Source organism: Spermophilus citellus (assembly GCF_964194105.1).
Source record: "Spermophilus citellus genome assembly, chromosome: 3".
Lineage (NCBI taxonomy): Eukaryota > Metazoa > Chordata > Mammalia > Rodentia > Sciuridae > Spermophilus > Spermophilus citellus.
This window is the reverse complement of record NC_138184.1, coordinates 226799352-226826088: the sequence shown is the minus strand read 5'-3', so window position 1 is coordinate 226826088 and position 26737 is coordinate 226799352. Positions and strand designations below refer to the sequence as shown.

At 55.3% G+C, this 26737-nt stretch overlaps 1 protein-coding gene across 5 annotated transcripts in view; it reads left to right on the top strand.

Moving 5' to 3' along the window:
* Positions 1-26737, top strand: part of PRKAG2 (protein kinase AMP-activated non-catalytic subunit gamma 2) — a 268473-nt gene that overhangs the window by 52898 nt on the left and 188838 nt on the right. For all 5 annotated transcript variants that reach the window (XM_081283035.1, XM_081283031.1, XM_081283033.1 and 2 more), the window contains exons 2-3: positions 17259-17330; positions 23148-23427. In XM_081283035.1, the coding sequence (XP_081139161.1) occupies positions 17259-17330; positions 23148-23427 (352 nt within the window). The remainder of the gene's footprint in view (positions 1-17258; positions 17331-23147; positions 23428-26737) is intronic.

The window sequence follows — 26737 nt, the reverse complement described above, 5'->3', positions numbered from 1 at the left end:
TGACTTTGCTGAGGTACAACATACACACCAGAACCCACGGTGTGAAGTCTGCAGCATTAAATGGACTGGGATCAATGCACCAAGTCATGTGGCCTCCATCACTTAATGAGGCCAAGCACCTCTGTCATCCTCAAAGAGACCCCATGTCTCTTTGCACTCAGTCCCCTCTCCACCTTAAGACACTTGAGGGTGGAGGCTATCCCTTATCTTTGTGAACCCTTCAGATTCCAGACACAGCATGGGTCTTGGTGGGCATGTGGATGAATAAGGACACCAGGAGCTCCGCCATGTTTTTAAATCCCCCTAAGATTCCTCCCTTCCCCACATTCACCTGATCAGCTTCAGATGATCAGTGTGCCCAAGGCTGGCTGGGATCTGCAGTGCAATCACCAAGAATGGGCAGTTCCCCTCCCCCTCCCCCATAAGGCGGGGGGGGGGGACGGACTGCAAGAGCCTTTGTCTCCCCCCCCACACTGCCAGACCAGAGGCCACCACCCAGCCCTCCGCCTTTCTTCCTACCTCCCTCCCGCTCCAGCTCGCGCTCTCTCACTTTCTTTTTGTAATAAGTGAAGAAGTCAGCACTTGGGCAATTTGGGTGCTTATCAGGGAGCACCCCCAGCGTTTTCTGAGTTTACAGGAACTTTTTTTTATGTCCCTAGCTTCATCACCAACAGTTTGACATGTCCCCTTGTTCTGCCTCCTGATCTGCCTCTCACTCTGTCTGGGATGGGTCTTGGCAGGTATGCAGGTGTGACCGAATCTTCCCCTTTCCTCCATCAAGAAGAGTCTATTGTCTACACCCTGGGCTCAGTAATAATAGCACCCTGCCCCTCACGTCAGCCGCCAGCATTTTAAAGTAACACCTGGCACTTTAGATGATTCCCACCACCTCTTTGTGTGCGAACTCCAATGCATTATGTATTTATAGACTTCCACATATTAACTCACTGTCTGATAGGAATGCCTCTTATTTTTTAGATTAAGAAACTTGAGTAACTTTCAGAAGATCATGTAGCATCCTGGTCATGTATTCCTGCATAACAGCCACCCCAAACTTAAAACTGTCATTTGGAGTCATCTCTCCCAGCTGAAGGTTGCCTGCGGAGTCAGGCAGCCCTGCTCGGAGAGAGGGCTGAGGCTGGAGTCCTGGAGGCTCTTTCGGCTCTCTGCCGGGTGGGAGTGGCTGTGCGGCACCTTCTCCGTGTGGCCCCACTTGGTGAGCTTGAGCTTCCCCGAGGTGTGGGCCCTCGGGGTAGTCAGACAGCCACAGATGGACACATACACCCGGCCGGGCTGCAGGGCTCCTCGGCACAGACCCTGGGGCATCCAGTGAGACTGCTGCTGCTGCACTTCTGTTGGTCAGAACAGAGCAGCCCGACTCAGGGTGACAGGATAGATTCAGACTCTCAGGGGACACAGCTTCAGTGTCCAGCAAGAGAAGGCATTAACCATGGCCAGCTCCGCACAGCCCACCACACAGGCCGTGTTTCCGGCCACTTCCCCAGCAGCTTTGCCATTGGCTGCACCTCATGACGCAGGTGGACACACAGGTAAGGCAAGTTCCTGGAGCATTGCTTTTGTTTTCTTAACAACAACAGAAACAGCCCCTATTTGGCCTTGTTGATTTCATGACCCACGTCCCACTGGCAGTTTGAGAAACCCTGTCCCTCAGGTCTCTACCTTGTAGAGTTGCTCTGTGCTGTGATGAACCAACCACCAAAGACCACGTAAAACAGGTGCAAACCTGGGTCACGCAGATGCCGTTTCCTACCAATCCTGCTAAAATCCAGAAGTTTGGCAACATAATCGGTTGGTGAGGTGGTTGGGGAAACCCTGAGGAGGCGCATGGCAGCATCTGTTAGGAATCTCAAACATGTTGCCCGGGGCACCTATCACAGAACCATGAGTTGAAGTTTTCATTGCAGGTTAATTATCTGAGAAGGCCAAAGATCGAAATCACCTAAAAGGGGTGGGCCACACTGGGTGTGCATACAAAGGAATATGCCACAGACAACAACAACAACAACAAAATCTATGTGCTGATGTTGGGAGACTCCTGGATGTGCAAAGTGATAAGTAAGTGGAGCGGGACTATGATCTAACAGGGAGGGAGGTTTGCTTTAGGAAGCAGGAGTGCTCTTTACCTTTGCATTTGCATAACGATGCTCTAGCCAGACACACAACTAGAAGTGATGCCTCTGGATACACGGCACAGATAGATGGAAGTGAGACTGACTCTTCAATTGCATATCGTTTTGTTTTGGTGTTTGAATCAGATGAATTTACTTCTTACCAAATTAAAAAAAAAAAAGGGATCTCAGAGCCCTTGTCCTCAGAGTGCTCAGAGTCTACCCCGAGATGAGATTGATATGTACATAGCAAATGGGCTGTGGGGAGTGAATGGAGTGAGAGGTCATTTCAATCCAAACTCTTCAGAAAATTCAGTATAAATTTGCTAGAATCGAGCTAGTTCTTGAAGGGTGCAGAGGATATAAATAGACAGGATTTGAAAGGGGTCAGTTCAATCCAGGTAGGTAGTGTGGCCAGCACCTTCCCAACTTTGTGACACAGAAGGTCCTTTATTTTATTCTATTTTCTATAAACATTCTTTCTGCACAATCTTTTCTCTCCCTCTGGTGCTGGGATGGAACCCAGGGCCTCAGGCATGCTAGGCAAGCGCTCACCACTGAGCAGCAGCCCCAGCCCTACACTAACGGGTGTGTCCTTGAACTCCAATATGACAAACACCATGCAAAGCACTTTAAATTGCAAATTCTCTCTATAAAGGAATTCTTGCTTCCTGTTACCTTTAAGGTCATTTGTATATAATAACCTTAAACTTGGGGGTATAATGAGCCCCTGGTGAGGGCAGCACTGGTACTGGCTGCAGCCTGGTGGCTGGAGGGTTAGCGGCTGCTCCAGCAGTGTGTGGTCAGGTGGCTGGAACCAGAGAGTGACAAAGGGAAAGGAGGCCATGGCTATGTCCTGGTGTTCGAACTGCCAGGCCAGGCGTGGCATCTGGTCCAGCAGACAGTAGACATTCACCAGGAGTCTCCGCCCATGACAGCCTGCTCAGTGTCCCTTCTTCTCTCTAGGCCGGGCACACGGACAGCCGAGGAAGAACTGACCTACTCAATCTTTTCATCCCATCCTTTAAACCATGGAAGTAGGACGTGGCAAGACAAGAGGGGACTGTAGCAGTCGGGAACGTCCCTGGGCAGCTCCCTTTCCCCAGCTGTGATGTTTCCCTTTCTTCTTGGTGGACCTCTCCAAGGACACATGGGTCTTCCAGTAAACTCAAAATGTCAGCTCCCTGAGGCCATCTGGAGGGTCAGAGTCCACTCGTTTGGGGCATAAGGGCCTGGGACATGGATCCCTGTGTTGCACAAGTGGTGGGAGATGTCCCCAGAACCTCTTAGTCACGAAGGGCAAAAGCATACTGTCTGGAAGGCTCTGGGATCCTCCGGTGTCTCAGGCCATTTCCCTATAACAAGACACCCAAGACTGGGTCACTTGGAAGTTTGTTTGGCTGGCAATTCTGGAGGCTAGGAAGTCTCAGAGCTACACGACGTGGAGGGGAATCACACGGTCAGACAGGGCACGTGTGCCGGCTCAGGTCTCTTTCTGAGAAAGCCACTGTTGTCATATGGGGCTCTCGATCTCATCTGATCCTGGTCACCTCCCAAAGGTGACCTCTTAATGCCATTGTCTTGTGGATTTAAGTTTCCAACAGGTGAACTTTGGGGAGAGGCATTCAGACTGTAGCGACTGGTGGACAACCGAGAGTGAAAATGCAGGTGCTGGCACTGCTGGGGACAGACCTCCTGAGGGGCCCTCTGGGCCCAGGAGTGTCCCTCACACAGCACCCAACCCAGTCTCCTGTGCTTTCTCAGGGAGAGTTGGTCCCGCGCTGCTCTGCTGGGGAGTGGCTGAGAACAGCTGAGACCGGCTCAGGCAGTTTCTGCCCAGCCGAGCGCCTCAGAGACCAGGCCCTCCCCAAAGGAAGACCCGAACTCTGCCCAGAAAGATGGGTTTCGTCCCAGTTCCTGGGATGTGAGAAGCAGGCTTTTTTTTTTTCCTTGAAAAAGCAAAGCCACAAACAACCCCTGTTTTTTGTACCTGACTCCCCACTGTAGCCCCGGCTGAGTTTCAACAGCTCTGTCAAGATTCGAAGTCTGGTGACTTTGGCCCATACCTGGCACCTCCTCCCCCTCTTGCTTATGTAACAAGCCCTCCAGAACGGAATGGGTTTGGTTGGCAGCAAAAACAAAAATAAGAAAAAAACCTAGCTAAGGTCCCTGTTTGGATTCACTGGTGGCGTGATTTACAGCCTCAAGTCCACCACGAGGAAGGAAACTGGGTTACTTTGCCCCGACTTGGTCTCGGCCAATATCCCAGTGGCTCGGAGCTCTGCAATTTGTCCCCCACCCCAGCTGTACTGGGCTCCTCGGGACTCCAGCTGTACTTAGCCTCTACCAGGAGCAGGAAGGCAGGAGCCTCTGCCAGGTCCTCACGCCCTGGCCTGGAGTGGGCGGGGCTGGCTGAGAGGTGGGGGTCTACTTCTCAGACCCTTCTCCCAGCTTCCTGGCTCCCAGTCCAGACACACAGTCAGTCTCTGGGCTTCACTTGCCTCACTGATCATCTGCCTGAAGGGTGAGCCACAGACGAGGGGCCAGCAGGCTGGTGACTGGGTCTGCAAGTGGGAACACACCTGCTCCCTGCCTTCCAGGGAGCCGGAGCCACAGACACAGAGGAATTGCCCTCCCCAACTCCTGCCCCTAGTGAACTGGTGACCACGGGCACTTCTGAGGGGCTCCAGGCAGGGCCCCCCCATGAGGTCACATCTGAGGGTGGAGGCCTGGACCAGTGGGGGGGTGACTTGTTGGCAGATGTCATTGATGCCATCTCTGTTTGCTGCCCTGAGTTTTTTTTTTTTTTTTATTAATAGATCTTTTGTAGCTGTTGATGTTTTTGAGCTGTTTTAGGCTTGCAGAAAAGTTGAGCAGGAGGTCCAGAGAGTCCCCTGTGCCGCCTCCCCACCCCACCTTCCCCTATTAGTAACACATGCACCATGCACCACATTGGTCACAAGGGAGGGGACTGTCCAGATACACCATTATTAACCAAGGCCCATTGTTCACCTGGGGCTAACTCTTGGGTTTTGTCCACCTCTGTAGAGTCATACAGGGTAGTGCCCCTGCCCCAGACCCTGGGCTCTACTGGTCACGGCTGCCTCCCTCTGGTCAGCCTGGCTGCTGTCACTTCTGTCACTGCTTGCCATTTGTCCTGCCACCATCTGGTCACATGAGGGAGCACTGGTGTGGGCTGCGTGTTCTGGGGGTGGGAGGCTACAGAACTTGGAGGGGCTCTCAGGTTCAGACCCACCTACCTCCTGTCTCCGAGGAGGAAATGGGGAGAGATGGAAGCCTGTCCCCAGGTGAGACAGCCATGGGGGTGGAGCTGCATGGAGGCCCTGCTCACAGAGGGCACAGGCTCATTCCATCTTTTTAAACAACAGACACTAAGTAGGTAAAAAGGACCAAAAAAGAAAAAAAAAAATTTAAAAAGCTAGCAATGTGGTCATTTTAAATGTCATTAACCTTTTCTGCAGGGGACTCTGGCCTAGTGTGGTCTCCTGGACCTGTCAGGGCACAGAGGCTCTGTGGGAGGTGCTGATTCTCCTAGATGCCTGCCCACATGCCTACCTAGGAGCTGCTCGGAGCGTGTGCCAATGCGGCCCTCAGGGTCCTGCCAGAAGGGAAGTGACAGGCACTACCTCCCACCCCAGCTGCTCTGCACATACCTGCTGCTGTCAGAAGTCTCCCAGGAACCCCTCTGTGCCCTGCCTGCTGACTTCTGTCCGTAGGAAGATATGTGGGTCCTGGAAAGTGCTTGGAACCCTGCCCACCCTGATGGCCATGGCCCACCCTGATGGCCATGGTCACAAGCTAATAGGATGGTAACAAAGACAAACCTGGCAAGTGACTCATTGCAAGGGCTTGGCCCTGCCACGGGAGGAAAGATAGGTGCAAGGACGCCAATGAGAGGCTGGCCCAGATAACCTCGAGACTGGCGCTCCTATTGCGCCTGGTGCAGGGGGCCTGTGCTGGCGGCTTCAACTGCGTGCAGACCCTAAGGTGGTCATTACTACCATCGTGCGGAACAGAAACCCAGGCTAGAAAGCCCAAAGCCGCTGGAGAGAGCCTGGGGTGACAGAAAGAGGCCTCGGCTAGGAGTTGTAGCAGCAGGATTTGGTTCTGACTGGGTCACCTCTCTGCCGTGATGCCTTGAGCACTTGCTAAAACCTCTCAGGACCCACCTGTGACATGAGGGACCCAGAAGAGTTTGGAGTTTCCAACTGTGAGATCGCCTGACTGCCGGGTGCTCTGGGTTTGGGCATCGGGAGGCCAGGGTCAGGCGGGTACAGATGTGACCAGCATCACGAGAACAGAACTCAGAGGGGGTGGGTGCTGTCCCCAGGGTATAACTGATGGTGGCCAGGGGACGGTGGGGCTGGCAGGCGCCAAGCTGCCTGTGGTCACTGTCAGGGGAGAGACAAAGGGGCGATGGAGGGTGAGAGTAAGCGTTTGCCCCTTCCCAGGTGGTAAAGAGGTGCGAGTCCCGACCTCTTTACCCAGAGCTTATTTCTGGGATAAAGTACAAAGAGCCACAGCCAGGAGAGGAAAGGGATGGTAGCCGTCATTCTGCACTTGCAGTGGCATCTGGGGGACAGAGAGTTAGTGCCTGTGTTTCTGGAGTCTACCTGTACCGTGCCAAAGCTCAGTGGGCAGAGTTGTTCAGACTTCTTCATCCATGGTGCTGTAAGAAGGGTGTGCATGTGAATAACTGAGGTTCTATGGAACGGCGAGGTTCCCCAGGCCCCTCACATTATAGGAAAAACTCCACATGGAGGGAGTGGAAAGTAATGGCCCGTCATTTGTCGTCATTTGTCACAGACCCCCAAAGGGCCCTGGGTCAGACCTGAGGCTCCCCAAGGTGTCGCCTGCTGCCCTGCCTGCTGCCCCCACAGGGTCACACACAAGTGGTTTGGGTCCATGCCTAAAGAAAGCTGCAGGAGGGACACCAGGGAGCAGAGTGAGGCTCCTAGGAGCGTTTCACTCAGGTCACAGAGGCGCTGGCGCCTGGGAGACACCCCCCTCTACGGGGGAGGACCCTGCTCAGGCCTCAGCCTAACCGAGCTTGCGAGCCCTGGTCCAGCGTCGGTTCCGCCATGGGAGGACGACTCTTGCTGGAGCGTTTCTGTGGATCTGGCGCAGTGGAGGAGCGAGTGGCCCTCAGGGGACCTGGACGGTCCTCCCTGCGCACGGTGGGCGGTGTGGGAGGAGGAGGAGACTCTGCTACAGAGCAGTGCGCTGAGACTAGGACAGACACTGACGGGCTCTTTCCCAGCCTGCGCCGTGCAAGCGATGGCCCTCGTCACAGACGGGGCTCGGAGGCGGAGGCAGGTGAGGCTGTGGCCCCCGGAGGCTGCTCCCCTCCACACAGGGCTGGAGATTTCCTGTTTTCCACCGAACACTGCCCACTGGTCAGCCTCTCCCATCTCCCTTGTTTTCTTGCCCACCTGTTTCCTTGGTGTATTGATGGACCCTTGGCAAAGAAAAGGCGCCGCCTGCCGACCAAAAAGACCCCGTCTCAGCGCTGCCTTCATTGTCCTGGATTCTCCTCCATGTCCCCTTCAGCTCAGAGGGAGGAGGCCATGGGCTCCGTAGCAGGAAGGGCCCCCAGGAAAACAGCCAAGACGAGAAAGAGAGGGGACCTATTTTTTTTTAATATACACACATATTAAGGAGATACATGATTGCATGGTAATGCATTGATTATGTACAATATATACTATGTGTACATACACAGTATTATATAATATATACAAGAGATCCGTCCTAAGGGATGGCTCATGTGTAGTTGGGACTGGGAAGTCCTAAATTGATGGGACAGACTGACAGTCTAGAAGCTAAGGTTGTGGATGCTGTGGTCTTAAAGCAGAACTTTTTCTTCTGGAAATCTCAATTTTTTCTGTCAGGCCTTCAGCTGATCAGATGAGGCCCACCCTCATCATGGAGGGCAAGAGTTTTACTTAAAGTCAATCGATTACAGATATTTAACCACGTTGACAAAATGAGCTCCCAGCCATGATGAGATCAGAGTCTCCATGATTCAGGTGGTAAACACTACGACCCAGCCAAGCTTCCACATGAAATTAGCCATCACTGGCTCCATAATGGACGTGGTCAGTGCAGCCCAAAGCCATCTGCTCCATAGTACCCTTCCCCGTCTCCTGGCTGGGCCTTAAGATGCCACCCGCAGAGCTTTGAGTTGTTCTATGTAGAAGCAGCAACCTGCAGCCCGGGCTGAGCCCTCTGCTGGGAGCTGGAAATGCTTCTGGGTGACCCAAAGGGAGATGGCTGCAGAGGTCTCACAGTGTGGCTGTCACATCTGCGTGTCCTGGGACCTCTGTGGGCACTCGCCTTTCTCCTTCCTGACTGAGGACTGATCCAGACTCCTGTAACCGTCACTCAGTCAGCCCCCTGGGCCGGTCCCTGTCCCTCACTCTCCCCTTCAGGAGGGACTCAGACTGAAGAAGTCGAGGAACTAGGCTGGTGCCTTGGTTGGTTCCTGACTAACCTCTTGGTTAGCCGAGGCTGGACTCTACCTGGGAATGGTTGTTTTGAGAGGCTACTTTGGACCTGAGCTAGGACAGGGCCGGGAACATGGGGGTCCTCAGGCATCCCAGAGACACGAGAGCCTCGGGCAAGTCAGAGTCCTTCTGCACAGCATCCTCAGCTGTAGGAGGCTGGCCGGTCCCCTGAGCCCTGTGTAGCTCTGGTCCAGAGGAGGCTGAGAGGACGGTCAGGGGGAGCAGCACTGGAGGCTCAGGAGCAGCAGTGGGCCCCGGGACCCCTCCTTAGAGTCACCACGCAGGTGGGCTTGGGAGAGGGGCAGGGCGGCTCCGTCACGACCGGAGGCAGCCAGTGTCCTGCGTCTCTTCAGCCCCACTCAGGCTCAGGTCGAGTGGGAGGGCCTCCCTGGCCTCCAAGGTGGACTACCCTGGGCGATTCCTTTGCCCTCTCCACAGCCTTGGGCATCTGGCTGGAGCTGACCTTGGCCAGTGGCCCTCTGGATGCCCGCTGGAGTAAGGACTCACACCAGAGGACAGACCTTTGTTTATGTCCTGCCTGGTTTCCAGAGCCACCGCTCTGCTGTACAGAAAGCGTGACAGACACATTTCACAGGTTGGAAAACAGGTCTGGAGGGTAGGTGCCTGGCTACTCACGTCAGTGGAGAACCCAGGTCTCCCGACCACCGGGCCCGGGGTGCTGTGGCTACTGGGTTTGGAGAAAACAAAAAGGAGCTTGGTGAGCTCAGTGGCAGGAGAAGCCACTGAGGGCACCGGCCTGACGAGGACCTGTGGACACCAGCGGGTGGGGGGCGGCCACAGGAGTGAGAATGGTGATGTTGTTGTTATTTTTCTTCTTTTTTACGTCAGGAAGTCTCTCAGACAGCAGTCAGAAACCTTGAGGTCCTCTGTGGAAAACAAGCTCCCCTGGAATGTCCCTGAGAGTTAAGTTTAGGCCACTGTCCCTCCCCTCTTGCCCAGTTCCAGTGATTCAGTATTTGTTCCTTATTTTTCTGAGAGTGGTTATAGAATGTGGAGTTTCTCAAAGGCTCCAACTGACCGTAGCCCTGGCCACCTCCTGCCTCCCACCAGTACCAAGAACTGCCCGTTTGGTGGCTTTCAGGGTTGCGCAAGCCTGGCCCATCTGGAGACGCCTCCCACGTGCCTCCCACCCTGGGGCTTGCCATCACCTCCAGAGGCGGGCTGAAGGCCATGGTGTCAACTTAGATTCAGATGCCGTTAAAGCCGTGGGAGCTGCCCGCCCACCATGTGCATGACCATGGGGTAGGCAGGAGGACCAGAGAGGGGAGGTCCAGCCAGGAACCTGCGGAAGCCACACTCGGGCTTCTGAAATCCCATGGGCATCTGCTAGGATCCTCCTGGGCATTTGCGTTGACAGTCCTGGTGCTTGGGCTTGAGGACCTTAGACCTCAGTTGGGAGGCGGAAGCACTGGGATTCGAGAAGCCAGTCAAGACCCGCAGTGCGGGGCCACGACTCCTCCTCCGTGAAGCTCACCAAGGGCAGCACCTGCGCTCTCGGCCACGGGGATGCGCCGGCGGCTTGGAGAGTGGTGCAGACTGTTGGCTAGTTGGGGAGAGGAGATGTTATTTCTACGACTAAGCTAGGGAGGTGAGAAATGCATTTGGGTCTGTTTGGGTCTGAGCAGGACTCCTTTAAAACGCTCCCCGACCCCTCCGGCTATTCAGCTCCACAGGTAAAAACAGAGGCTGTGTGAGCCAAGAGCCACCTTCAGAAATCAGCCAGTTAAACCCTGTCATTTGACAGATGGAAAACCAAAGTTCAGACCTGCTCGAGATCCCCAAGAGCAAACAGCAGAGCAGGGTCTGGCCTGGGTCTTCACTGTCTTTGCGAATGGCCAAAGGCAGTGTCCTCAGGCGCCTCAGGGGCCACCAGGGGCTCTGGGCACGTGCCTGGAGGGATCCTGATCCCAGCTCAAGCCCAGGGTGGCTCCAGGTGGCAGTCTGTTCTTGGGTCTGCCCAGCAGGATGGAGGGCAAAGGTCATCCTGAATGTGTTTCTTCCTCCATGGGAATCAAGCAGGAATGTTGTACCACAACCCTGACGTTTGCCGAGGCGGGGGCCGTGGCCCCTGAGGCTGGCCGCTGTGCTGTTTGTCCGGCACTTGTGTCAGCCCCCCTTCAGGGGCTCCCAGCTGCAACAACAGCAGAGCCCTGTAAGAGAACGTCGGAGACAGATCAGGCCGTGTCTGCTGAGTGCACGCTGAACTAGCCCCATCGCCTGGGCACAGGGGACCTGGTCCTTCACGGAAACTGGACACTGATTGTGAATGTGACCAGTCCATTTTCTCATGGGAAAATCTGGGGATACGTGTGGGTCAGGGGAGCCGCCTTGAAGACTCCTGATGAGGCAGAACGGTGCTCACGGTGAAGCCGCGCACCGCACTGCGGGGTGGGATGTCTGCTGCTTTTCTGTTCAGAGCGACATCGGCGTCACTTACTTTTAGTTACAAAGAAGCTCTTAAAGGGAGAGGACCACAAGCTGCCTTGGAAATGAATCTCTGAGCTGTGAATCCTTCCTTCCATCTTCCCCTGAGGTCCCGCTGTGCCTAGGACACTCATTTTGCATGAAAGAGCTCCGGACCTGCACAGCCTCTGACCCCAAGTTGTTATTCTGTCCCTGGAACTGAGCCACCCCAGGGAGGTGGAGGAGTCTTACCAAGAGCTGTGGTCCAAGAGTGTGGCTGGACCTGAGTGATGGGACCTGCCTGCTGCTGTTGGGTTGCCAGGCGTTGGGCAAATGGCTTATGCCACCCCCCAGTGTCTTCCTCTACAGACTGGGATGGTGTCACTGTCCACCCATGTGGGTTTCCATAAAAACCAAAGGAGGCCACCACTGTGAGATTTAAGAAAGACACTAATACAGATTCATGATGGTTCTGTTGTTAATGCCTGTTTATATGGTGGACTTTGGGCCTTTCCTGGATATTTAAAGATAGGTGAGTGTGGGGGGAATTCAATGAGCCGATATTAAGGTTAGCTTATTTCTTAGGAATTTCCTCTAAATCTGGGGCTGTTCTCTTTTGTCCAAATGTGTTCCTGACAGGTGATGTTTGAGTCTAAATCTTGAAAGTTAACTTTCACCAAAGACCCTGATGATCATCTCAGAACATGTGGTCAGAGTCTACACTGCGTGCAAGGTGTAGACAGGTGAAGAACAGCAGGGTGCGAAGGCTCTGTCTGGCTGACATCATGTCTTCTGCATCTGGAGGCCTTGGCACAGCCCTGGGGAGCAGTGCCCTCCCAGTTCCTGAGGGCCCAGGGCAGGTGAGGGAGCGAAGGACCGGGCCCAGGCGTGGGCAGCAGCAGAAGCGAGGGAGTTGAGAATTCAGGAACTGTGTGAACAGGGCAGCTCCGGGAGCTGGGCCTTCCAGAACCCAGACTGGCAGAGAGGCCAGGGCCCGCTCATTCCACGGGCTAGTGGGCTTGCTGCCATGTGTGCAGGGTGAGCGCGTCCCACACCAGCCTCCAAGGTGTGCGTGCGTCTTGGTGACACTGGGAGACGAGCAGGGGCGCGTCCAGCAAAGTTGGTCACTGCCTGTCAGGAGACTCCGGCCAGGCCGCTTGACCGAGCAGGCTGGCACAGAGCCCAGGAGCAGGCCCCCACCATGGCCACTCCATCTGATGCTTTCATAAGTTTGTTCTGGTCAGCAATGGCTGTGTGGCACCTGTGGCAGCTCCCACAGGTGCCCAAGGTGAGGGCTTCCTGGGCTCGGCTCTTTCCAGGTCGCCTTGCCATGAGTCATTGACCCCTGGCCCCGGTGGCTGGAACATTGTGCCTCTTGGGGTCATTGTCCATTTGGGTGAGGAACAGGTATTTGTAGAAAGTCTTGAGCCTTTGAATGCCACCACTGAGCAAATGCCAGGGGTGGTGGTGACTGAACCCAGAGAGGAATGTGCTCATCAAACCCCAGATTAGAGACCCAGCGGCTCCCCCTCACCACCCAGCCAGCTGCAGCTGCTCGGCCCAATGCTTGCCTGGCCCAGCAGCACACTCTGCAGCACCTACAGGCACCTGGGGTCAGGGGGCTCGGTCCAGGGGTCCATCTGAACGCAACATGGTTGTTCAAATGCAGCAGGCCAGGCTCAGTGCCCCGCAGTGACTAGCTCTCCCCTTCCCCCCACTGGAGTGGACGCCCTGCTGGAGTGGAGGCTCCTGGAGAGAAACACTAAAACTGAGTGTTTTAGTCGCTTTCTCTCTGCTGTGACTTAAAGACCCAAGAAGCACAACTGTAGATGAGGAAAGGTTTATTTGCAGGCTCAGGATTTCAGAGGTTAGTCTACAGAAGGCCGGCTCCATTCCCCAGGGCTCCAGTGCGGTGAACATCATGGCGGAGAAGGTGGCAAAGGGAAGCAGCCCACACCAGAGCTATCAGGAAACAGAGAGACTACATTCTTCAGATGCAAATATATACCCAAAGCCATGCTCTAATTCCCACCATACCCCACCATTTCAGTTACCTGTCAGGGGATTAATTCACTGATTGGGTTAAGACTCACAACCCAATCATTTTTCCTCTGAACCGTCTTGCACTGTCTCCCACATGAGCTTTTGGGGGACACCTCACATCTAAACCATAACACTGATAGGTGCTGATCCTCAAGTGCTGGGTGCCCTGCGACAGGGCAAGCCCAAGGCACTGGGACCTAGATGGGAGAGGAATGAGTTCTGCCTGAGGGTGGGTCTAGTCAGAGATGATATTTGAATTGGACTTTGCATGGCACATAGGAGTGCGCTCTGGACCAGAATTTGGGGGTGAGGGTAGGGCAGGAGGAGCAGGCGCCAAGCCCAGAGGAGGGACAGGGCTGGAGTGTTCAGAGAGCAGCAGTGGCAGGGCCATTCACCCAATTGCTATGTGCCAGGCTCCTGCTAGGGCGGGGGGGGGGGATGAGATGGGATTATCCCTGAGCAGCTGAAGTGGAGTGGGCCAACTCCCTGGGCAGGAGTGGATGGTCCCTGGGGAGTGCCCTTAGATGAGGAGTTGAGATGGTTTTCCAGCAGAATGCCCGTGGACACACCACCACGTTTGGAAACTCACAAACATTCTGCCTGGGCTGTTGTGCAAGGAGGACTCAGGTGCAGAACACTTTGGAAGTAAGCCTGTGGAGGTCAGAAAATCTGTGGTGCCTGGATTGGAGCCTTTAGGGCACCTGCCCATGGCTGACCCAGAGAATCCCCATGGGAACCTGGTGACTGTCCACAAGACAGAGCCTGGATGAATGCCGTTGATGAACTAGAAACTAACCAACTTCACTTCTACAGGAGGACCCAAGCTCCCCAGCTGATCCCACCATGCAGTCATGGCTGAGAGCCACTAAATTAAGGTCACCAGAAGTGCTGAGCATGGAAGCTGTGCCAGCTCACCAGTGTGTTCTCGTCTGCCAGGTCTGGAGGCCATGCCAGCTCTGCAGCAGAGTCCCTGGGCCTTGGGGTGAGGCTGTCTCACATTTTCAGATATTACTTTTTAAGCAGAGACTTGGAGGATGAACTGAAACAGGCTTAGGAAGCAACTAGTTGACCCAAGAGAGAACTGGGTGAGAGAGAGCACAGAAAAGTACAAAATGTCACTGAAAAAATGAAAGAAGACACAAATAAATGGAAATGCATCCCATGTTCATGGATTGGAAGCCTGTCATTAAGAGGTCAGTAGTACCGAAAGCAATCTATAAAATTGGTGCAATCCACATCAAAATCCCAGTGATTTTGTTGTTGTAAAAATATAAAAATCCACCGTTGAATTCATAGAATATCTCAAGGGACCCCAAATAGCCAAAACAATCTTGAAAAACAGGAAAGGAACAAGACTGGAGATCTCACACATCCTGATTTCAAACTTATCATAATGTTACAGTAACAAAAAATAGCATGGTACTGGCAGAAAAATAGACCAATGGAATGGAACAGAGTTCAGAAATAAATGCTGATATTTTATGGTCAAATGATTTTGGGGAATGGTGCAGAAGAAGGAAGCTACATCCTGTGTTACACCGTATACAAAAATGAACCCCAAATGGATCAAAGCCCTAAATGTCATTTAGGAAAAAGATATGGGTGGGGGATGAAGATGTGGCTCTGTAGAAGAACCCTTGCCTGACATGCATGAGGCCATGCATTCAATATCCAGCTCAAGAAAGAAAGAAAGAGAGAGAGAGAGAGAGAGAGAGAGAGAGAGAGAGAGAGAAAGAAAGAAAGAAAGAAAGAAAGAAAGAAAGAAAGAAAGAAAGAAAGAGGGCTGGGGATACAGCTCAGTTGGTAGAGTGCTTGCCTTGCATGCACAAGGCCCTGGGTTTTCAATCCCTAGCACCACCACCACCACCCCCCCAAAAAAAAAGAAAAAGAAAAATACACAGGGGATATGTCTCATGACATTAGAGTTGGCACTAATTTCATGGGTGCAACAACATAAGCACAGGCAACAAAAGAAATAACAGATAAATATATCAAAGTAAAAACTTCTCTGCATCAAAAGACTGCAGAATGAAAAGGCTACCTGTAGAATAAGAAAATATAGGCAAATCACTTATCTGATAAATGGTTAAGGTTCAGAATATATAGAGAACTCCTACAAATCAACAACCAATAGTCCTATTTTAAAAATGGGTGTTTGTTCAAAGATTATAGAAAGCCAATAAACCACGTAGAGATGTGTACATATCATAAGATACCACCTCACTCCTTGGGACGGCTACCATAAGAAACAACAGAAGGGGGCTGGGGTGTGGCTCAGCAGTAGAGTGCTTGCCTAGCACGCACGAGGCCGTGGGTTTGATCTTCAGCACCACATAAAAATAAATAAAATAAAGGTATTGTGTCCACCTACAACTAAAAAATAAATATTAAAAAAAAAAAACAGAAGGTCAGTCCTGGTTAGAATGTGGAGAAGGTGAAAGCCTGGTGCACTGGGGTGGGAAGGGAAAATGGCGCGGCTGCTCTAGAGAACACAAAATATCTTGAACAGAGGTAGCCAGTGCTCAGTAGTTCTACTCTGCGTTACCCAAAAGGACTCACAGCTGGTCCTGAAGAGCCTGCTAGGGCTACTTACCAGGGACAGCTTCCAGGATGGAACTCACTTTCTCACAATCTGGAGGCTGAGGCCTGAGCTCAAGATGTGGGCAGGGTTGGTTCCTCCCAAGGGCTCTCTCGGCTTATACATGCCATCTCCTCCCTGTGTCATCACACAGTGGCCCCTCTGGGCATGCCTGTCTCCTCATCTCTTCTTACAGGGACACCAGTCCTGTTGGATTAGGGCCCACCCTGATGACCTCATTTTAACTCAGATCCTATCTCCAAATGCATTCACTTTCTGAGGTCCTAGAGGTTAGGATTTCAACCTAGGGACTTTGGGTGGTGGAGGGGGACACGGTTCAGCCCATAACATTCAAGTTCACAACAGCATGATTCACAGTAGCCAAAAGGTCGAAGCAGCCCAAGTGGCCCTGACCGATGACTAATAAGCTGAATGTGGCCTCTAAGTGCAAAGGAAGAGCAATCGGCTTAAGTGGAGGGCATTTCTGACACGTGCTCCAACACGGATGGACCTCGAAGCATCACGCTACGGCAGTCACAGGAGGACAGTCCTGTACGATTCACTCACATGAAGGACCTAGAATAGTCATAGACATAGAGACAAACTGTGGACCAGTGGTTGCCAGGAGCCGGGGGAGGGAGGAACAGAGTGTTTCGTGGGTATGGAGCTTCCCTTTGGGAAGGTGGAAAGTTCTAGAAATGGATATGGTGGTGGGTGCACAGCAGTGTGAGTGGGTGTGCCACTCCACGGCATACTTGACAACGGTGAGATGAGGGTGGGGTGTGGCTCCGTGTACAGCACTAGCCCTGGGTGGATCCCTAGCACCAAAAAACCCCAAAAAGCTTGATGATAAATTTTCTTGTGTGTATTTGACAATTAAATATTTTTAAATAGGTACAAAAGAAAGAATAAAGATGCAGTGTCCCCTGGACTTGAGGATGGCCGGTAGGGTTCTGCTTGGTGGGATGTGTTCTCCAAGGCCAGATGCAGGACCAGGGCCAGGGCCAAACAATGCCTGCATTTTAGAAAGTGCACGTTGGTGATGCCCCGCCTGCACCTGTCTGTCCCAGAGCCCACCCCACTCACCTTGGCCACCACATCATCAGCTTTTACTGGCTCCAAGGCCACCCTCCCCAGCCCCGTCATCTTCCAGCCCCCTGGACACTTCACGGAGCCTCATGTTCTGGGTCTGAAGTTAAGGCCTGTCCATCAGCCACAGCCCAAGCCACCCCTGGATGGGACTTTCGTGCCCCACTCCTTCTGCCTTCCTGCCTTGCCTGTCAGCCTTTCTGTCCCTTCAGTCCCTGGTCCCTTCTTCCCCTTCCCTGGGGTGCTGGCAGGCAGTGGCTGCTCCTGGACACCTGGCCTGATGTTCTGGGAGGGATGTGGGCAGCGGCGGCACATTTGGGAGGCAGCTAGCCTTCTTCACCTCCTCCCTCTACCCGGGTCCGTCCACGTCCCTCCTTTGCTGCTGGCCTTCAGGAGGAGGACTCCTGGAGGTGGCCCCTGGGTGGAGCTGCTCCGCTCTTATTGACCTTGCACCTCTTTCCCTCCCAGGACCTGAGCTCCTTTGCCATGCCGCTCCTGGATGGAGACCTGGAGAGTTCCGAAAAGCATTCGTCCCGGAAGGTAAGGCCTCCTGTCCTGTCCCAGGGCTGCTCACCGCACACCTGGCAGTGGCCCTGACAGGCGCTAGGTTTCCCTCCTCCCTCTTCTCCTTGCTCTGCACTGATGCAGCCACAGTCTCCCCACCAGAGGAGAAAGGGGAAGACCAGCAGCCAGCCAAGTGCTGGGTACAAGTAACGAGGCGGAGGTCAGAAGCCTCCGGAAGGTCAAGATGCGGTGTCCCAGGGCTCTCCTCCCCTCTGTCTCCTTCCACATTCCGTCTTTAGCTCATCGCTGTGCCCTTCCCTCTGCTGTTTCTCTCCCGTTAGGAAGCCAGTCTCCCAGGCTGCTGGCTGTCAGGGTCAGGCGGCTGAGGGGTGCCCGGCCGGGGTGGGGTGGCCCTGGCAGGGAGGGGTGTCAAGGCAGCCTGCCCGGCTTCTCCTGCAGTCAGAAAGGGAAGGTGGGCCGAGGGCTGTGCAGGGCACCCTCCTGCCACCCTCAGATCCCTGTGGCAGGTACCTGCAGGGGGCTGGCGAGGGGCCTCTGCACTGTCCGGGGCATGGCTGCTGTGCCTGCCAGCCTGGGAGCAGGGTAGGAATTCCAGTACTGGAAAAAGCCCATCTATTCTCTAAGCATTTTGCATTACATACAATTGAATCAACAAATCGGTTCAGGCCTGCGGGGCTAATTGGCGTCAGCTGGGCGGCCCTGCCCAGCCTGGCTCTGCCCTGATAGAGCCAGCAGACTTATAGCAGTTATTGTGGCCTCGCCAAAAAAGACTGTCGGAATGGCCTCAGGCCTGGCCAGGGAAGGGACTGGGCCAGCAGGGAGGGAGCCCCAGTGGCAGGAAGGAGCCACGAAGCTTAGGGCTTCCTTCCCTTCATGAAAACCCACTAGGGAGGGGACTGCAGCAGAAGGGCCCCAAGGCTTAGGTGTCCGTCAGGCCACCAGGCCCCTTTTGGTAACTCTTGAGGTCCAGAGTGAAGTCCTGGTCAGGGTTGAGTCGCAGCTGAGCAGGGAAGGACCTGGAAGGGGCTCCTCCCTCCCCGTGATCTTTCCTGGGAACTTTGCTGGACACCGGTGATGACGTTAGGTGGATCCAGGACAAGGGCCTGACCACTGTGGTCCGGGCTGGCGCGGAGACGGTGCAGGAAGTGTAGGTCCGACACGCTGAGGCCGGAACCTAGAAGCTGCACGACAGGGAGAGCATTCCGTCTCCAGAGCATCTCAGCCTCCTGGTACAGTGTGGGGACAGGGCCTCAGAGGGACAGTGTCTGTGCTGACACCAACTGGTGAGGAGGGAGGAAAGCGAGGGCTGTTGCCTTTACTGCCAGGACATGGGCCTCCTCACTCCCAGCCCACCTCAGCCCCGTCCCCAGAGGGCACCGATCCTTCCTCCTGACCCTGGAAGGTCTGCTGGGCCACTCTGATCCGACTCCAGCACCTGGTGTTCACATGACCCACGAGGCCAGCCTTCCTGGAGCCAGAGCCAGGAGGCTGCCTGCCTCGAGGAATTTCCAAACTGCCTGAGGAGTGCTTGCCTCTTCCCCTGCCTCATTCTGTCCCTTCATGTGGGTGGCCCAGTTCAAAATGAAAAGACCCCCATCAGATCACTGAAGGCTGGTCCTTCGTGTCTATGTAGTGGTGGGGAGCCCAGAGCAGGGAGAAGCTAAGGAGAGGTACGCCGTGGTCCCTGAGGAGGGGAAATCTGGGGACAAGAGGAGGACAAGCCATGAAGGCTGTGACATCTGCCCCAGGAACCTCATTAGGTGTCTGGTTCTCCCCGATCACTCCATGAACACTGGGAGGGCTGAGTGTGAGCTCAATGTCAAAGATATGATCACATTCCTTAAATTTTACTTAGATTAACTTAAATCCAACTCTGCATCACCATCCCATCAGGCTGATGGAAATGTTAATCTCCATTATTCCTGGAACTTCCTTCCTAGGCTTGTGCAAAGCTCCTGGGGATCCTTGGAGTACACACACATATGTAGAGATGAGGAAACTGGACTTCAAGACGGAGCCAGGCCAGAGTCCAGGTGGCCTGCGGTTACACTGTATCTAGATTCCTGAACCTCAGGCTGGTCGGACAGGCCATTCAGGGAGGTGTCCTAAGATGCACAGGTCCCACTTCTTGCTCTTTTCAGCTGGTCTCTGCATCTTTGTGCTCATAGCCTAGACCCCCAGCCTCTTGGGGAACCCTTCCCTCTGGCAGTGGTGACTGGGAAGGCCAAGTATCCGTTTGGCAGCCCCCTCATGGAAGGGTACCCCAGCTTTGCTGCCTGAGGCTGCAGCTGCACCTCCAGGCCCCCGTCATTGCCGCGGCCATCACTGGTCAACCAGCCTGGCTTGGCTCCAGGACATCCCCCGCACCACACACAGATGACCACGGGTCCTCCGCTGTCTGTGCCTTGATCCAGGGATCAAGGCTCCTCTGTTCACCACTCCAGCAACCTAACCTCCCAGGGCCAGCTGGGGTGGTGGCCATGCTCACCTTGTGCTGTGAGGACGGAATGGTCATGAGGTCACACACAGATTGTGCCTGGCCCAGGGTGGGCTGCAGGTGTGGTCAGTGCACCCTGCGCTCGGCAGACCCAGGAAGGGGTGCGTGCACACAGCCTGCACCCGACTCGCAGGGAGCTGCTCACTGGCTCTTTTAACCACTGCTGGCTGTGGGGTCCCCTCTCTGCTCCTCCCCCTGAGAAGGCCAGCCTGACTCTGAGCCCACATAGGACCTAGGACTCAGGGCGTAGCTGCCCCGCCGTGTGCCTCAGCATGGCGGGCTCCGACTCCCCCAACTTGAGACCTACTTCCCCTCCTTGCACCGTTCCCCTGCCATTCCCTCCATCCTGTCTGGTCAGTCCCTCCCGGATGGTCCTGAAGCTGGCCCTTGCTGGGCCCCTCCTTGGTCCACTTCCTCTTCTCCGGAGTGGAAGGGAGGCAGCACTAAGAGCCTCTGGGGGACTGGCCTGCGCCCCAGCTTCCTCCCTGTGACTGCATGACAAATGGTGCAGGCTGTGAAGCTCTGCTCTGCCTGGCAGAGGCCTGAGCTTCCCCTCTCCCTTAGCACCTGCAGAGCCAGACACACCTGGGAGTCTCGCCCCACACTTATCAGGTACCACTGTGTTGCGGCTACACCAGTGGCAAGGGCCAAGGCCATCCTGGTGGCTTCTGCAGGCATGTCTGACCACCCCTGCCAGAGGCAGAAGGCCTCCATCCCCCAAACCTCCAGTTCTCACACTGGTGAGGGTGCAGCTCTGCTTGCTGGTACCTGCAGGAGAGGCTGGGGAGGACCTGGCCTCCACTGTGATTGGCCATTTGCAGACCAGTGTGGAAGGTCTGCTTTCTGGGTTTCCCTTTTGAGGACTGAGTTCCTGGCTCTGTGGCCTGGAATTCTGAGTCAGGATGGAGCCCCACTCAGTGGGACCTCAGGGTCCCTCTTGCCCATCACATGAGGTTCAAGCTGACCTTCAGCGCACCAGGGGGACTGTGTACATGACCCTCTGCCTCAGAGCCCCTGCTCCATCCCCTGGTCCTCCTGGCCTCACCACAGTCTTGCGCAGCACCTGTCCAAAGCCACCCAACCCCAAGGTCTCCTCTGACCAGGTCTCTATGTAGGTGGGCTGCTCCCCTGGACAGCCTTCATCTGCTTCGTGTTTATGGGTCTTGTCCACCCCCCTCCATTTTCTCCTTGGGAGCCCCCACTTCCTGGTCCATCTTTGTCCCCCCCCACCCCCGCGCCCAGAGCTGGGTGCTGGCATTTGCTCAGTGCCCCCACCTTCCCGGCAGAGTCCCTCGACATTGCAGGACAGAGGTGAGCAGAATGAAGTCAGTGAGCTGGCTTTCAGGGGTCCCAGGCTGGACTCTCCCTTGGCCCTGCCATGTGACCTGGACTTCGCTTCCATCCCACGCCTGTGTCCCAGCGGCTTCTACAGCATTTGCTTGGCGAGGCGTGTGGTGTGAGGGTAAGGCTGCAGGCCCCTAGGTCAGACCCTCCCCTTGCCAGTTTTGTGACCCCCCACTCCCAGCCAGCACCTTTTCTGGCATGGGGCTCAGTGGTACCCAGTGATGGCAAGAGGGACCTAGCAGGGCCTCAGAGTGGTCAACCCAACAGCATCACTGCCTGGCTGGGGACACCCTCCGGGCATCTTTCCTAACCCAGTCCTTCCTCCTCTTCCAGCCTCCAAATCCCTCCCCACCTGAGAGTCCACACCAGGCCCACTAGTACCAGATGCACAGTGTTGCTGCACAGGTACCTCAGGTGTGCCAGGCACGGTGCCAGGGGCCTCACTTGGGCCACACCCCACTGTCTTGGCACCCTGTGAAAGCGGGCCTGGCATCCCCGTTGTACACATGAGGCACAGACTGAGCAAGCTCAGAGCCCTTGTCTGTGTGTCTAAAACTGAGCCAGGACTCAAACGCACATCTCCACCCCATCCTTCCTGCTCCATGCTATAGGGTCGTCCTTGGTCCCCTGTATGTGTGTCCCCACTGCGGACAAAGATCCTCCACCCCCCCTTCCTGCTCCATGCCCATATACCCACACACCACTTGAAGAACCTCTCATTTTAAAAATTTATTCTCAGTAGGTGGGAAAGTGGCTAAGCTGGATGCTCTATGGACAGATAAACAACTAATTTTCATATTGAATAGTCAAAAAAAAAAAAAAAAGAAAAACTTGCACTTATGATGAGACTGGCTTGGGTTATGTGGTCCTTCTTCAGGGTTCAATGGAGAATCCCGGGAGGCTGGACCCTCTGGGAGGTTGGTGGCCACAAGCTGTATTTTGGGAGCGCCCTCTAGTGGTGGTAGAACTTCCCAGGGCCCTGGTCAGCTAGGACCAGGGTCCAGCTCTGAGCCTGAGCTCAGACCCACCTCACAGCACGGCTCTGGTGTCCAGAGCGCAGCATACCCAAGGTCTCATTCTTGCCCCAATGAGCCTGGGACGGTTACTGTTCTTTCTCGTTGCTGAACTGGGGAGTGCTGGGGTGCTGTGGTCTGCAGGCTCTCAGGCTCACTAAGTGTCAGGATGGCAGTAGATTAGCATGATCCTATGATAACTGCCAGTGAGTGCTGTGCCGAGTCCCCCCGGGAGGCCCAGCTGACAGCCTGCAGTCCCACGGACAGACCTTGTTCCACAGAGGAGGGAACCTAGGCAGCCAGACTGAGGAGCATGGCACAGGAAGGGGTGGGACTGCAGGGCATGAGCTCCTGTCCCTCCAGCAGGATCCCTGAAGGGTTCTCAGAGGCTGCGAGCTGTGGGTCTCGGCTTAGACTCGGTGGTCCCAGAGTCGGATCGTTTTTCAAAACATGATGACAATTTTAAGGCAACAGGGAAGCAAGGCTCTGAAGCTGGGGCCTTGCCAGCTTCCTTCCTGACCTGTCAGCGCCCACAGTCAGGCAGATGCTACGGCAGGTTGCAGGCGAGAAGCTCCATGGCTCCCAGCACCAGGGTCCCCAGCTGCAGCCCAGGCCCGCTCTGTCCTGTGTGATGGGGGTTCATGCTTCCTCCCCTGAGGATTCCTGGGCAGTCTGGCCCCGAGGAGGACAAACGGGCCCTCGACTGCAGAGGCCAGTGGCAGACCTGCAGACGGTCCGGGAGGAGCCACATCCCTGGGTGCCCTCTCCACTGCCCTCAGCCTCCAGGGGACTGCCAGGATAAGGTGCTGCCCAGCCTGGGTGGGCCGTCCCCAGTCGGGTGCTGACCTCCACACAGTCGGTGGCCACCTCCATAGAAGGGCTTGGGACCTTTTCTCAGGCAGCTCAGTAAGAAGACAGGACTGGCACAGGGCAGGGTGCCTGGAGCCCTGGTGACATCCTCTGTTTGTCCTTCTGCAGGTGGACAGCCCCTTCAGCTCGGGCAGCCCCTCCAGAGGGCTCTTCTCCAGAGGACCCCAGCCCCGGCCCTCCAGCCCTGTGTCGGCTCCCGTGAGACCCAAGACCAGCCCTGGCTCTCCCAAGACCGTGTTCCCGTTCTCCTACCAGGAGTCCCCGCCCCGCTCTCCACGGCGCATGAGCTTCAGCGGCATCTTCCGCTCCTCGTCCAAAGAGTCTTCACCCAGCTCCAACCCGTCTACCTCACCCGGGGGCATCAGGTTTTTCTCACGCTCCAGAAAAAGTAAGACACTGATGCTTTGGTTTCAGGTGGGGCGGGGCTGCTGGCAAGGTCCCCGACGGCCTCTCAGTCAAGTGTCACCAGAGCCCCGCGGTGTCTGTCAGTGACGGTGCTGAGTGCACGCAGGCGTGTCTGCCCCCCAGCTAATCTTTCTTCAGAACATCTGTTTCCACCTGTCCTTTTCTGCCCACTCTCACCTTCCAACATGGCATGCTCTGCAGGTGAGCGGGAACTTGCCCAAGGCTCACAGTCTGACTTGTAGGGTCCCACGTTTGCCTTCACCCTTCTCTGGACACTGCAGGGTGGCACTAAGCCTAGGCCCACACCCAGGGCCAGAAGCCCACTGATAGGGCTCTCACCTGTGTGGTCTGGTGCTGGGGGGCTTTGGACCGTTTCTGGTGGATCCTGACTTTCTCAGCTTGGTGCGGTGGGAGACAGGCATGGATCTGCTAGAGAAACTGGAAGGAAACGTGTGTGTGTTGGGGAGAGTCCCTTCGACTCAGGAGTATTTGTGAGTGGAAGGTAAAATGCTCTCACTTTAGCAGCCCGGGCCGGGCTGTCCTTAGGTAGGATCATAATGCAGAAGATACAAGGTCAGCTGCAAGAGGATGGAGCTCGTCTTCTCCACCCTGTGCCTGCGCCTCCCAGAGCCTAGGCTGACTTAGAACATCCGCCCTGGGGAAGGTGTTGAGTGAGAATGAGCTTGCCCTTGAGCGTCAGTGGTCTAGATTCCTCCTCTGGGGTAGCAGGTGCACTCCAGGGACCTCAGGAGGGAGCAAGGCCAGCGTGGAGTCTCGGTGTTCCCAAGTTATAGGCAAGGGAAGAAGGGGCCCCTGCTCTCTTCTTCACTTTGTCTTGTGTGTGTGGCAGGAGGGGTACTGTTCCTCAGACCCCTAAAGCCACAGTGGCAGCTCTACTGCCTCTTCATGAACCCAACTATAACAAGTGTGCTGTGATTGAGGAGGTACAGGCGTGACCAGAAGGGGGATCTTCAGACAGATGCAATCCGGGAGGTTGGTTGGGAGCTCCAAGTACAAAGCGCGGTAGGGAGAGAATGTTCTATCACTGTGTCATGATGCTCCAGGGAACATTTACAGCCTCCTGGACGGCATCTTGAAATCCTCACATGTAGTCATCCCTGGGTATCTGTGGGGGACTGGTTCCAGGACCACCTACAGAAACCGCTATCAGAGGCTGCTCAGGTCCCTTTACAAAGTAAGGTCGTGTCTGCACACCTGTGCACATCCTCTTGTGTGCTCCGTGTCATCTCTAGATTACTTATAACCTCTAATACAACATAAATGCTGTGTAAATAGTTGCTGTGTTACTTAGGGAACAATGACGAGGGGTAAGTTCGCGCATAATCAGTACAGACAAGTAAAAATTATTTGGGGTCCCTGGTTGGTTGGATCATGGATGGAGCCAGCAGATGGCATTTCACCATGTGCCAGCTCTATGTGGAGGGGACAGCAGACCAGGTCTTTGTCAGGTGGCCTGACTCTCAGCAGGTGCCTCCACACTGTTTTAGATACAATAGAAGCAGGTTGTCTTCTGTTACCTGTTCTGCTGCAACAAAGCATCACAAGTGGGGGTGGGGTTAGAGCAATTGAAATGTATTCTCTACTGTTCCAGAACCATGGGTTTGAGATGGAGGCGTGGGCAGGGCCACCCTCCCTCTGCAGGGACTAGGGCAGGGTGTGCACCATGCCCCTCTGCCAGCTTGGGTGCTGCTGGTGATCCCTAGCACTCCTTGGCTTGGGGACGCGCCACCCAGATCTCTGCTTCTACCACCACGTGGTGCTCTCTCTGTCTCTCTCCTCTCCTTATAAGATTGTACTGGATTCAGGGCCACCCTGCCCCAGTGTGAACAAACCTCACCTAGTTAGGCACATCTGCGCAACCCTTGCATTAAGGTTCAGGAAGGACATGAGTTTTGCTGTCCAACCCAGTCCATAGATTATCTGGGAAAGGCCAAGACCTACAATGCAAATCACCAGCAAGGGGTGTGGAGGGCGTGTGCTACGGATGGGCAGCCCACTAGGATGAGAGCCATATCTAAGAAGGGAGCGGGTGAGAGGGCGGCTCTGGGAGGTCTGGGAGAGCCTGCAAGTGGGCACCAGGGAGCAGGCGGACCAGGCCAGGTCTGACCCTGCACCCTCTCTAGCAGTGCAAGCTTCCGATGAGGCACTGGGCTTGGGGCCCCTGGGGAAGCAGATGGCAGAAGCTGGGCAAGGTTAGTTAGCCCAGTGAATCACCATCTGACCACAGTGGGGGCAGAGGTTATCTGTATCCAGGCACAGCGTGCAGAGGTTCTGGGACCCCCAGAAGTTCCTCCCAATGAAGGCCATCAATTTAATAAATACCTGACTATGATGTACTGTGAATTTGGAAGCCAGACATGATCAGGCCGAGGGTGCAGCAGCTACTTCATTGGACCAATCTTGGCCAAGTAGCCACGTGCCCCCACCTGAGGTTTAAGCAAACGACACTGTGCCCAGGTCAAGCAGTTGCCAGCAGATCTTAGGGACCCTGCGGAGCCGCAGCAGCAGAACACCGGGGAGAGGGAGACAGGCTCAGAGCTGGGCAGACCCCCCACGTGCCTGTGTGGGGTGCTGAGGCCAAGGACTGAGCTCTGGGTCCATGCTGCACACTGGCAATGGCCCCTTCTTCCATGGGGGCCTGTGCTTCCTAGGAAGACCTCCCTGGAGCCCCTCGCTGGCAGCCACAGGCAAGCAGGCATGTGGAGTAGCAGGGTGGGCCACCTGGTGCTCCCCCACACTAGGGAAGCCCGAGTTGCGGACTGAGGACAGGATGACCCCAGGCATGTCCAGCACCCAAGGGGGCTGGGGACGAGGCTGGGCTCGAAGCAGTTGGTGGCCTCTGGTGCTTCTCAGCCATGCTCTGGAGGCCTTGCTGTGGGTAGGGTCCACAGTGCACCCCCAGCTCATGCCCCCTGTGCGGGCTCTGGGCATCCATGTGCCCTGTCGCCTTCCTTCCAGAACCCTAGCTCTGCCGCTTCCCAGCAGAGGCCCCCGCACAGACCAGGCCAGCAACCTGGGCCTCTCCCCCGAGGCCAAGCACGGTCAGGTGGGCAGCTGCCAGCAACATCAGCCTGGGCTAGGAGCTGGGCCAAGTGCTCCACACAGCCTCTCTGTGGGACCCATGGGGAGTCAGAGTCGACATAGGGTGGCATGTTGGGCATGGGAGATGGGCAGGACTTCGGCTTCCTGGGGGGCAGGAGTTCCTGTGCCTCTTTCAGTTCAGAATTCTTAAAGGCCCTTCCATGTCCCCACCTGGGCAGGGCCTGTCAAGG